At 36.9% G+C, this 13284-nt stretch overlaps 1 protein-coding gene across 1 annotated transcript in view; it reads left to right on the forward strand.

Moving 5' to 3' along the window:
- The first annotated feature begins 1628 nt into the window (after positions 1–1628).
- The window catches only part of LOC135260851 (collagen alpha-2(I) chain-like), a 33386-nt gene continuing 21730 nt past the window's right edge, over positions 1629–13284 (forward strand). The window contains exons 1-11 of the mRNA XM_064346495.1: positions 1629–1833; positions 3729–3730; positions 7173–7208; positions 7780–7863; positions 8815–8868; positions 9199–9243; positions 9435–9488; positions 9617–9670; positions 11042–11095; positions 11774–11827; positions 12490–12543. Coding sequence (XP_064202565.1) covers positions 1764–1833; positions 3729–3730; positions 7173–7208; positions 7780–7863; positions 8815–8868; positions 9199–9243; positions 9435–9488; positions 9617–9670; positions 11042–11095; positions 11774–11827; positions 12490–12543 — 561 coding nt within the window. The 5' untranslated portion in view covers positions 1629–1763. The remainder of the gene's footprint in view (positions 1834–3728; positions 3731–7172; positions 7209–7779; positions 7864–8814; positions 8869–9198; positions 9244–9434; positions 9489–9616; positions 9671–11041; positions 11096–11773; positions 11828–12489; positions 12544–13284) is intronic.

A 13284-nucleotide genomic window follows, 5' to 3' on the forward strand; every position in this document is an offset into this window, starting at 1 on the left:
TTTTTAAATGTCTTCATGGTCTTGCCCTACTTTACCTCAGTGATATGATTGTAAAGTATATCCCGGCTAGGTCACTTAGATCATCTGACAGCAATATGCTGGCCATTCCTAGAACCCGGATAAAAAGTGGGGAATTTGCTTTTAGTTCCTATGGCCCCAAACTCTGGAATTCTCTCCCAGAAAACCTTACAGCCATCAACACTGTCAGCAGTGTATCTGTATCTATTTACTGTTGCTTTTAATTAGGGTGACTGTATTAAAGAGAGTCCCTGGTTTTGTGTTTCATAGTTTTGGGGTTTGAGTCCCCTGAGAGAATCCTTATCCCCCATTTCCCTAAACGTTTTAGGGTTAAAGACGCCTTAGATTGTTGGGGTTTTGAGTCCCCAGACAAAAGCCCTTGGTAGGGCACCTTTTTCACATTCAATTTTATCTTTATTATCTCCTTCTTTCTACATTTTCTATGTATTTATTTTTTTCTTTTTACTTTTTGTTTTTTAATGTTATTTTTATTAAACCAATTCTGGTTTTGCTATTTTTTGCTATTTTCTGTAAAGCACTTTGTAAACTTTGTTTTAAAAATGTGCTAGGCTATCCAAATCAAGTTCTATATATTATTATTATTAGCCTATATTAAATAGTCCTAAACTGAATTTAACGAGTACTATTGAATTATGAGACCCCTACAGGCTAACTGACAGACCATTTGATCAAGTCATAGCACTCCATCATTGCAATACTGTAATTATATACACCAATATTCGCCTTGTTGTAGGCCTATATCGCTGAGCTATGTGAAATATTAAAATGGAGATTTCTGTTGGATGCTCTTCACAGAAATATGTATTTTATTACGAAAACAGACATGAATCACGCGTTATAATTTCAAAATTGTTTCAGAAAATTAACATTTGGTCCAATGTCGTGAAAAAATACGTCCCATAGATCTTTGACAAATGGCTACACATTACATATAACACGATGTAGCGTCTTCCCTCACTGGCTGCCTGCAAAGCTTTTGATACAGATGTAGGTTAAAAACGATACCGGAGATTAACATTAGAAGTCGAATCACACAGCCGTCACGAACTCTTTTTTTGGCATACACTAACTCGAAAAAAAAAACATAAATACTCGTATCTGATGATAAAATCATCCTTCCACAAACTTTATCAATTCTAAAATGTCTTATTTCTAAATGTCGATACGGAATTGCCTTATTTCGGAACATCAGGCGGCACCCACGACTCACAGTCGAATGACACCTGTTGGTCCGCGAAACGCTTGTATGGAAAACGGTATGTCGTGGCACCTGGACAGCTCCTGTGTTCTCAACGGTCGAACCCCAATGTGCCAACTCTTAGGGCGAACCCGAAAAGGTCTAAAGAGAGAAAAAAAGTCAGTTTCTCCTTTTTTAAGCTCCACATTGTCCACGTCCTCACAAGAATGGGTCCAATTAGACGGCTGCACTCGTCATCACCGAGTTAGCAGAGCCAATATTTCTGGAGGAGGCTGGCGGTACAGTAGGGACCACATCATAAGAGCGGGGTTTAGAACGGATCCACTCCCATTGGTTGATGATCTGTTTTTTTGACACGCAGTCAAAGGAACCTCCTGCCGTATAAATAGAGCGGATGATTTTAGCATCCCGGCAGCCAGTTTCTGTTAAGTTTGGAGTTACTCTGCTCACCAAGACTGCATGCGTACTTTTAGTAACTAAATCAAGGCACCGCATCACAAGGAGTCTGCATGTCTGACCTGTAGACATGCTCAGCTTTGTGGATACTCGGATTGTGTTGCTGCTCGCAGTAACTTCATACCTTGCAACATGTCAATGTAAGTTTTAATTATATATGTATTTTTAAAGCGAAGGATTTAAGGTTTTTCTTGTTCTAAACGAGAATTCGTTAGGAGTTGAATTTTTGGACACACTTGAAAAATCTCATGGACGGCGTCACCTGCTTCAGAGTGATTTCCCGCTGGCCGTGTAAAACAAACGGATTAACCTCATCTGATGGAATCTTCAGTTGATCTAAGGATACAATTACGCCTTGACGAATTGATTTCTGTGAAATTAGGGAGAATTAAAGGTAGAATGTATTTTTGGAGAGAGAAAAAACGTTCCCATATGGCTAAATAAACAGGTTTTATTTGATGGTCAAGATTCATCAAATAATATAGAGGAAATATAAGAGAACGTTTAATGAGTTAAATAGATGGTCTGAAGTGCCTTAGGAAGGTCTATTTTAGGGAGGTGGGAAACTGCTACCTGCAGGTCATTTTCGCAGATGTTAAACTAGGCAGATGCCATTCCTCTTTTTCAAGATTTCACCATATTAGGCATTTAGACAGCCTGGTAGCACAATTTCAACTACTTAAAATGTATTCACTGATTTTTAACAGTCACATTTACCATATAACTACATAAGTGTTCTAATTGTAGGAACGATTACCTACAATACCGATAGGCAGTGCTTGCCGTTTCTAAATGACTATTTATTTGATAACCATATTTTAGCAGGTGGGCTGTTTAAAGTCTGCGGGCGCCATCTAGTGGTTCTTTAAAGACAGGATATCAATGTTTCCGATTCAACTTTCACGAGGCTTTCCGAGTAATTGTGGCATTTGCTGCGGTTAGGTAGACGATTGATTTAGCGTTGGAGTTAGACCAATGATAAAACGGTTTAAGTTTATTAACATCTTTAATACGTATAAAAATACTGTTAGCTTAATTTTGTTCATATCTGGCATATATATATATATATATATATATATATATATATATATATATATATATATATATATATACATACACACACACACAGGTAAATTGTGTAGTTGCAAATGCAGATATGAACATTCACACAGATAGTTTGACACGCATGCCAACTCACCCATGGCCATATCACAGACGCTTGCGCCAATATGGACAGTATATATTATATAATATATATGAATTAAGATTTCAGATGAGCATACATATACTTGCACACCAACCACACACATGCATGCAAAATGCAAAAATACACACAAACTAACGTACAAACTCAAAATGTGGTGGGTCGTGGTGTTCATAACTACCAGCTATGAATACTTTAAAAATACTTTAAACTGCCAGGATATGCCGCCACTGAGAAGGCATAATTTACTCTTACAACCCACACAGTAGTTAGACCATTGTCCTCTGTAATTAAAATGGAAAGCCAAATAGGAATGAACAATCTTAGAATGTTCACTGGAGAAGCAAAATGGTGTGGGGGAGTGGTTCCTAACCCTGTTCCTGGAGATCTACCATCCTGTATGTTTTCATTTCAACACTGATTTGGCACACCTGATTCTGCAAATTAGCAGCTCAGTGAGATCTCTAGTTGAAATCCTTCAGGACGGTCGATCGCCACAGACACTGTTGGGATACGCTGGTGTAGAGCATCCTGAATGTGTCAAAAAAGTTTACTGTTGAGTTTAGATTTGTTTTTATTGTTTGTTTAGGTTGTATTATGGTTTGTCAAGCAGCAGATTCAATGCAGTCAGTTATATCAATAATAGTATAAAATAGGAATTTTCAGCATATTACAGTATATATAATTAATTGATTTGCATGCCGATTTGTCATAGTCCTATTTCATTGCTGCAGCATCCCCTCTCTATCTGGGTGAGCACAGGCATTCACCTTCATCTGAAGTGCATAATGCCACCACTGACTTTATTCACTCTGCTGTCCCCCAGCTGAGCTGTATGGTCAGTGTGTCAGTGCTGTACACCTAACATGCAGCAGGCACATGCAGGCTCCAAACTGACCAGAGGAGTCGATTCACTTGGTATTTCATTACCTAACTTTTACTGCCACTGCAAGGTGCACCTGGTTAATTCACCTGCGTGTGAGTGTAGTGTATTGCAGTGAGGGGCAGGTCCAGTCTGGACTGCAGTAGTGCTCACTGTGGACATATTGGCCATAGCATTGCCCAGTGAGAGAGGGCGTATCCTCCGACGCTCAGTAGGGGCACTCCTTCTGTCCATCAGGCACCTGCAATCTGCACAGTACTCAGTAGCAGCGGCTGCAGCGACCTAGATAAGAATTTGCAGACCGACCTACTGCACTGTGGAGGTACAGGTTTTCACCTGTCCAAATTGATGTGGAAAATGTAGTGTTGTCATGAGATTAGTAGTGTTTGGGGAAAACTTTAATTGTTTATATTAAACTGAAATATTAACTATATTATTAATTGTTATTATTACACTTTGCATTAATTGGACAGTTTACGAATGTAATTGCTTTGTATTTTAGCAATACACGGTAATGTTTTAATTCAAGCAATTCAATTCAGAGGTGGAAATTCCAGGAGTCAGAATATAAAAGTCCTGTCATGTGTTTCTTCCGCCAATGACCTCAGCCAGCTGATTTCACTAATTAGTTCCACCTCCTGGCTGAAGAATTGTGCTAATTAATAAATCTAAATGATTGGAACAAAATACTAGGGAGGACTTTTACTTTCTGAACCTGGATTTTCCACCTCTGACTACATTACAGTTATGCAATGCTTACATATTGTGGTTTGTAATGTACAGGTGTTATTGTTTCTTCTGAGGTGTTTTCACAAGATGTAGCTACTTTGTAACAATGTTATAGCAATGTAATTACAATGATAAAAAGTGGCACCATTGCCATAAAAACTCAAGAAGCTTTAAATTGCTTTCGGACAACTACTGGACCAATGACAGAGGTTGAATGTCATTGTAATTATGAACGGTCATGTCATTTTGCTTGTAAGGTGCTGTTATTATTGTCTACATGTCTGTCCAATAGACTATAAGCAGTAGGCATCAATATCTCAGTGTCAGCCACTGTACACTAAATTAATTTCAGATGTTTTGTTTCACGATATTACTTTTATGAATTGTGACCAAGCATTCCCTTTTCTCTTTTCTCTTTTTCTCCTCTATATGTATTTTCACAGTTGAAACGGTTTGTACACTTCTATTAAATTATATATCCTTTACTTCAATCTTTTGACATCAGTATATAGTCAAATTTTTCCTCTTTCTGACTGTAACAATCTCAATAATGGCAGCAGTATTTAAGATTTATGCTTTAAAATGCATCTATGATGTCATTCACCTTCCATTTCCTGGTATTATAATGATATGCACTACCCCAGTGGGCAACTGATCACTCATAGCCTGCATGTCAGCTACTCATGAGTGGTCTTCCTTTGATTCCTCTGTGCTGGTTGGGTGGTGGTGCATAGGGAGGAACAGGTGGCTGAGCCATATGTTTCAGAGGAAAGCCATGGGACTGCACTGAGGTCCGATAACCGCATTTCCCATGCAATGGGGTTTCCCTGTGAATGTGGTAGGGGTGAAAATAGGACATTCCAAATTAGAGTGGGAATTGGACTGCCCCATGTTAGGTGCCAAATTATTTAGAAAAAAAATAAGGACATGAATTATGTCAGCTAGATGTATTGTCAATGAAATGACACTCCACCCTTATCCACTACCTCCAAGGGGCAGGACTTTATGAACTTCCCCATGAATGTGGTTGAGTGACAATTGGACATTCCAAATTAGGGTGGGAATTGGACCTACACTGCCTCATATGGGGTGCCAAATTATTTATTAAAAAAAATAATAATAATGATATGAATTCTGTTGGCTAGATTTAATGTCAGTCAAGCAACACCCCACCCTAATCTGCTACCGCCAAGGGGAAGGGCTGCATGAACTAAGAAAATTCTTAGAAAGAGACAGATCTTGGAAAATGTAAAACTAGACAGGGTACTGGCCAAGAAGATTGTTTCACTCATGGGAATTTTAGTAAGCATTATGGAAATTCTGAGGTCAGTTTTTTAAATTTCTTTGTCTTATAATTGAGATTGTTACAGATTTGTCGCATGAATATCATTATTTTCTTGGACAGTTAAAAAGAAAAGTCTGAGACCACTTTCTAGATAACTTAGTTGATTTCAAGCTTGCGTCATTTATATTGCCAATTTCTGTCCAGCCTTTTGCTTGATTAAGTTTCTGTAAATTACTATGTAGTATTATAGTATAATATAATGACAATAATATATAGTATATTATTGCAGTTATTTCTGTGCATGACTATGCATGTGTGCTCTTTATTACATCATCTTATATCTGTGCTCATGTGCCTGCAAGCAAGAACATAAATCTGTATGATAACGATGACTTGCATATTTACATTTATGAACAAAATACAAAGTGATACATGATTGATTTTTTCTTTTTACAATACCAGGGGCCAAAGGTGAGCAGAAATGTTTAATTTCAAATTAAGCATTCAAAGTTTCCTCACACTATTGAATAGATTTTTGAATAGTATTCAGTCATTAATATTTGCCCACTGGTAATCAGCTTTACTATAAGTTATTTAAGAAGCTTTATTACAGCGTTTATTTCGTAAACTGTGCATGCGACCTGGCAGATTGATGTGTCATTCCTAAAACACTTAATGATTATGACCATAATAAAGCTGCTTGCTTGATGATGCTGATGATGATTGGTTGATGAAGATCATCGTTACGCAGGAAAATATCCAGTGTTAATTCAACTCTAACAGAGTACATATGGTCAGTAGGGACCGAATGTATGCTGTACTAGTTAATTTAACACTGAAACTTTTACTGTTTATTATCATTGTCATCATCACCATCACCACTAAGGGATTATACTTCTGTTTATAGTGTTAAATATTAAGAATTCTTAAATTATATGCATTGTCAAGTACTTAAATAATCTAAAATGTAGGCTTACATTCATATAAAATATTTTTCTAGTTGTAAAACAATATAACAACATAATACAGCATAATCAGTTTTTAAATAATATTTGTGCACAGACTGGTTACATAAGTGTTGCACCTGCCATACCAATTAATTCAGATAATGATATTACTGTACTGTGGCTAAATTATTGAACACATTACTTATACTCAATAGTTACACATTTTTACCACTGTTTTTTTAGAAATGAGAAGGTAAAATTTGATGCAGTTATGAAAAACATAAAAGAACACAAGTACAAAAAATTCACTGGTAATGACTGACTGCATGGAATCTGTAATATGAATGTTAGCAGTATGAACACTGCATAATGACACTGCCTGTGTGTTGTTGTTTTGTTTTTATCCAATTTTGTGTAATTGTGCTTTGCAGGGCCTAACAGGAGACAAAGGACCCAGAGGTGACAGGGTAAATAAAAAAAACTTATATCACTGTTCATCAAGAAGTGTCCCTAACATAAGTTTTTTTTAAATTAAAATAAAATGTCCTGATCTGATTGGTAAATTAAATAGGGCAAGGTTTAACAGTTTACCCAATCATGCTGAATACAAATATCTTATGGAAGCCTATATTTAAATACAAATTTGAACTTGAGGACAAGGTTTTATTTCCATTTCTAATAGTTTATTTTCTGTTTATAATTCATGCTGGTTACTAAGTCATTGTCATTATCATTTGTATTGTCTTCCTGTAGTAGAAGTAAGTGCAATTAAAATATTTTGCAATTAATAAAAAAATTATATTTATATTTATAATTAAATAATAAATAACAATACATGTTTTTTGTGTTTACTTTCTAGATATACATTATTTCTACAAAACAATAATGAATTATTTAACAATAGACAAACTATCACAATTCATCAAAATGAACGTGTTCACAATCATGTATACATATAACAAGCCGTACCTCACTCATTCTAAAAAGCTTCTCACAACTTTCTTGACTGGCATCTACCCCTGTCCTCTCTGTTTTTAGGGTCCTCAGGGACCAAACGGCAAAGATGGCATGCCTGGACTTCCTGGCCCCGCTGGGCCTCCTGGACCCCCTGGACTTGGTGGAGTAAGTTGAAACCTCCTCTCTCAGACCATCCCTACCACTGTCACAGTCTGATGATGACCTGACCAGAGGTTTAATTACCGTGGAGAGTGCATAGTGAAATGTCCAGTGTTTCAGAAGCTCTGATATGGTACATGGGACTTGTATCAACCCCATTAAAGGTTCATTAAGACTGGACATGTAATTGTGCATACTGGACTGTCAGTACTGCAACTGCTCTGTTCCCTCGTGGCATGGGAGCATTGATCACCAAAGAACTAAAATGTTATAGATGGTTTGTTGATTAACCAACCGTATAAAGAGGGAGGGCGTCCTTTTTTTTTTTTTTTACATGAAACGGTTGACCAATTTGTTAACAGCATACCCGATTTCTTCACTATTTAGCATCCACTGCTACTGATATCATTCAAAGTATGCATTCCGTCCTTCATTAACTCAGTGTGTACTGAGTTAATGTGGCTGTTTCACTGATATTCAAGAAGCCATATGAGCTTCCCACCTGTTTAGTCCACCGCATTACAAACTTGTCTAATTTTTTCCAGGAACATTTCATTGTTCCTTTTAAAATGGTGGTTCATTTAAAAATTATAATGGAAGGAGCAAACTTGACCTGAGGTTTCTGGAAGGTTAGCAGGGTAAAACCAGTGAATTGTAATATATTCATATTCAGGATTTATGGTACATTGCACAGCTTTATTTGCTCAGGTGTACCTGCAAAGCATACAGTTTATATTGCAAGCTGTGATGTAACTGCAAGTGAATTGTTGTAGTCTGTTTATATAGTTGAGGTTTGAGGTTTATCTCAAGCATTTTGATGAGTAGGCCAAGAGCACTCCACCCAGAATTTTGATTTTGAGTCCTGTCTCCTAAACCTCAACTACAGATCCTGTCTTTATACTATATATGTACATGTGTGTACTGGACTATTTATTTACACATTCTTATTTCCTGTAGAACTTCGCTGCTCAGTATGGTGCAAAAGGCCCAGACCCAGGCCCTGGCCCCATGGTAAGAATATTCTGGAAATCTGCTTTGTCTTTGTCTGAAGTAGGAATAGCCACATTGATTTTAAAAAACTATTTAATAATGTAACTTGACAAAGGAAACAACTGCTGAGTTGTCATTTTGGTGTGGATCAATCATTTTTGAATAATATTTGATATTTTACATTTACATTTTATGAATACTATTTTACTTTCTTCAATATGAGTTGATTGAGCATTACATTTGTTTTTTTTCTCACAAAAAGGAATTTGTGTGGGAGGTCTTAAGTATTATCATTAATTCATTTATGAATCAATTTCATGTGCATATTCATTCATTCATTTTCATTATCAGGGCATGATGGGACCCAGAGGCCCACCTGGACCTCCTGGAAGCCATGTAAGTATAAAGATCAGTTTGCTACCATAATTTAAAAAAACGTGATTTTCAAATTTGCATCCTGAAATTGTTTACTGTGTGAGTATCAATTTCATTCGATTCAAAAATGACCAGACGGCCATCAAACAGCCTTAATGTTCCATGGTGCAGCTCTCTCCACGCCAGTTTCCTCACTTTGTCTTTGTGAACAGGGCCCTCAAGGATTCCCAGGACATGCTGGTGAGCCTGGTGAACCTGGACAAACTGTAAGTGCACCATCGCGGTACCTCAAGCTTTCACAGATGTCATCTCCTTGTCATCTCCATCTCCCCTTCATCCAGCAGAGTCATCTCCTTGACTATTGATCGTTTGTACTTTTGTATCCCCGAAAAAGGGCCAGCTTGGTGCTCGTGGACCCCCTGGACCCCCAGGAAAAACTGGCGAAGATGTAAGTCATTGTTATTTTCTCAAAGAAATAACCATTTACTGTGCACAAAAAGTGTGCACTTTGGACACACAAAAAGGAGAGGACGCCACAGAGTGACATCATAAAAGACTGGATTGGTAAAAGATAATGGCTTGTCACAGCCACAAGGGTACTGCTTTTGCTTCTATCATCCAGGGAAATTGCTGGTGCAGGACAGTTTTCCTGCACCAGCAGGGATGCCAAACTTATTCTGCCTGAAACTGTGCAGTTTAGGGGACTCTAGTGAAGGCATGTGTTCTGTTAACAGTGATGTATCTATGGTTCAGATCAAATCCTGACTTTTATGTACGGCATCACATGGCCGGCCATAACATAGTTTACATAAGGTACCCTCATCCCAATTAAAAGTCAGTGACTCCGATGGGTGATTGTGTGACTGTGATCAGCCAGCTGCATCCAGGAGAGTCACAACATACAGTAGAGCAGCTGGAGAATGGCAAAGTATAACCATTTAGTTGCATTCAATTTGGAGGATGCCCACTAGTGTGCACCCTCCATTGACAGAAGAAGTTAATAGAATGGGCTTACAATTATGATGTGGCATATAACTTTCAACAGCTGTAGTTTAGATTATGAAACCAAAAAATTCACTGCCTTTAAAAATAGTAATTAGGAAATTTGTGTAAAATTAGTGACTCATTAATTAGTGAAACCTGAATGAAGTGTTTGTGCCTTACAATTAGCCCTTAGTTGTGTTCCAATAGTTGTGAGATTTAGTCATTTGAAACAATGCTTTCCATTGATATAATATTTGCTTTCTTTTAAACACTCATGGAAAACTATGGCCTGAATTTTAACTTTGACTCATAATTAAATGCAATTAATGTGCAGTTCACAAATAGAATTTGGCAAGTTTAGCAATAGCCATAGTGAATCTAGAAATTGTTTGCTATGAAAAAACTAACGCTTTAATAAGTTAACATTAAGGGAAAAGTGTTGTGTGAATCCAGGCTTCACAGTTTTGCTGGGAAGTCAATACAGTGGTGGACAACTCACTTGTAGGATTCTTGTAAGCTAAAGGCCCTTTAATGGCAATTAATCTGATATAATAGTTTACAATATTGACATTATTTTGATTGTGCTTGTTATCTTTAGGACTGAACTACACAAGCAAGAAAAAGGGAAATTCAAATTAGGTCATGGAGATTACATGAATAAGAAACTTACCATTTGATATTATTTTTGTCAAATATGTCAAATAAATGTACACTGACAAGTTACCTACCCACAACGATGAGCATCACATGAGTAAATGTTGCATTGTTTAAACAAAGATAGGCAAATGAATACAGAGCTATAATGTATATGTAAATAATGATATTATCCTTTCAGGGTAACAATGGCAGACCAGGCAAGGCAGGAGACAGAGGTGCACCTGGAGTGCAGGTAAGTGGGAGCTGCTGGAGTCCTGCTGTGAGCTGGACATGCAGGAAGGAATGGAGTTTATATGAGAAATGCAAGTACTGTACCTTACATGAGCATGCTCCCTGGCTATTACGCATTCCATTATTTCAATAATCCATCTTATATTTTCTTACAATAGTGAATATGTTTTGCATCCAGGAGCACAATTTAATTGTGCTAACTAGCGCTTCAATAAATTATTAAGTTTACAGCTTGATCACTGTTCCATACGCCTTCATTTTATGCACCTAAAATGATTTAATGGCAATTTTCATTAGCCTTAATTTCAGGAACGCTTTCACACATCTTATAAGAGTTTGGAAAGGTAACTTTTTCAGTAATGAGATATTTATACAAATGAGTGAGAAAAATGAAATTCAAGTGTTCCTCAGATGAGTACTATAAAATGATGTTTATCATTCTTCTGAGTGTGTACTGTGTTTATATATTATTTAGTGTGTACATGCACTTGCATATCTAAGCATGAGCTGGCATTCCAATTTCAGTAACACAAGGCATGGTGGTTTTATCTCCCTATACGATGCTTGTTTTAGCCATAGAGTAAATTTGTGTCTAGAAATGGCAAATGTTTTCAAATGAGGTACTGTTTTATGCATTTAATATGAGGTTTATTCAGCTCCTTCTGTCTGTTTACCTCAGGGTGCTCGTGGTTTCCCTGGAACCCCTGGCCTTCCGGGCATGAAGGGACACAGAGTGAGTCTCTAACTCTCTGTTAGGCTAAAGGCTAAAGTTCTTCACAGGAAGGGTATAGCACTGCTGTTGGTTACTCTGGCTATTTCACCTGACTAAGCTGAAATTCATTTGGTTCCTGAAATGCTCTACCACTGCAGCTTCATCTTGTGGATGAACAAAGTAGCTACAATAATCAAACTTATGGAAACAGGATGGCTCAGTTTAATCTAAATGTTAAACTAAAGCAAATCATTTTACTCATACAGTATAAACAGTTTTTTCAGCTGTGCTGCATATTTGGATAATACAGTAATTGTAGACTCACCACGACACATTAATATAAGCATCATAATAGTGTTACATAAATTAATAACATTAAGGTTACATTGTATTTTGTAAAGCATTCATAGTCATAACATAACAGATAACAACTAAACTTATTCTGATGTCAACACAAAACAGGGTACTTTAATGTGGCATGCCATATAAAACTTTCAAAATCTTTGATAATATTTTTTATCTGTAATGACATTGAGATTTTGCTTATTGATTGTCTACAAGGGAGAAGTGATGATTTAAAAATTAGAATTCACATACTTTTATGGATTTTTTCATTACCAGAACACTGGTCTATAAGACTACAAGGAAGATTAAAAATAACTTACAGACTTCTATCATCTCAGGGCTACACTGGTCTGGATGGACGCAAAGGGGAGCCTGGATCAGCTGGTGCCAAGGTAAGGAGACACAGATTCCATTTTAACAAACTATACATTTATACCAATAGTATTTCTTTATCAAAGCAATTCAGGTTAAGTACCTTGCAATGGCAGTGCCCCAGTTGACAATCAAAGGCACCACCTTTACAAGCCCAGTTCTTTAACCATTATGGCACGCTGCCACACAGTGTACACTACACTACACATTGCATGCAATATGTTTGCCACTATATACCAAGTTAAGCTGTATTTTTTCCACTTAGAAGCCAGAAACCACAAGGACTCAGTAAAATGTTTGATTTGCATTCATCTTATGGAATACAAGTTAAAAAAAACCAAATGTTTAGGAGGGTAAATGTTTTCTGTTTTTACAGCATTAGTCATACTTAAACATGCGATATTAAACAAAACATTGGACATCAAACAAAACAAGATGGAAAATAAAATAGTGATTTTTCTTGAATCAAATAAATTATGACGGTACACTGGATTTTAACCGATTTAACCGATTTTAATCAGTTCGAACAGCTGACAATAAATGCCACGGTGAAAAATATTATGTCATTAAGTGAAAAAAAGAAAAGACCCAGCAGAGTGATTTGCTCAGTAGTTAGAATGAGTTATATGTAAATTAAAGCAATACAATGGAGCCAGCGAAAGTAATTGAGCAGGGAAGCAGCACTTCAGGGCTGAGGAGCAGAGAAGGTAGGTGGGGATGCTGTACATACAGTAAGCTACAGACAAATCAGAAGCAAAATT

This window comes from Anguilla rostrata, chromosome 1, assembly GCF_018555375.3.
Source record: "Anguilla rostrata isolate EN2019 chromosome 1, ASM1855537v3, whole genome shotgun sequence".
NCBI lineage: Eukaryota > Metazoa > Chordata > Actinopteri > Anguilliformes > Anguillidae > Anguilla > Anguilla rostrata.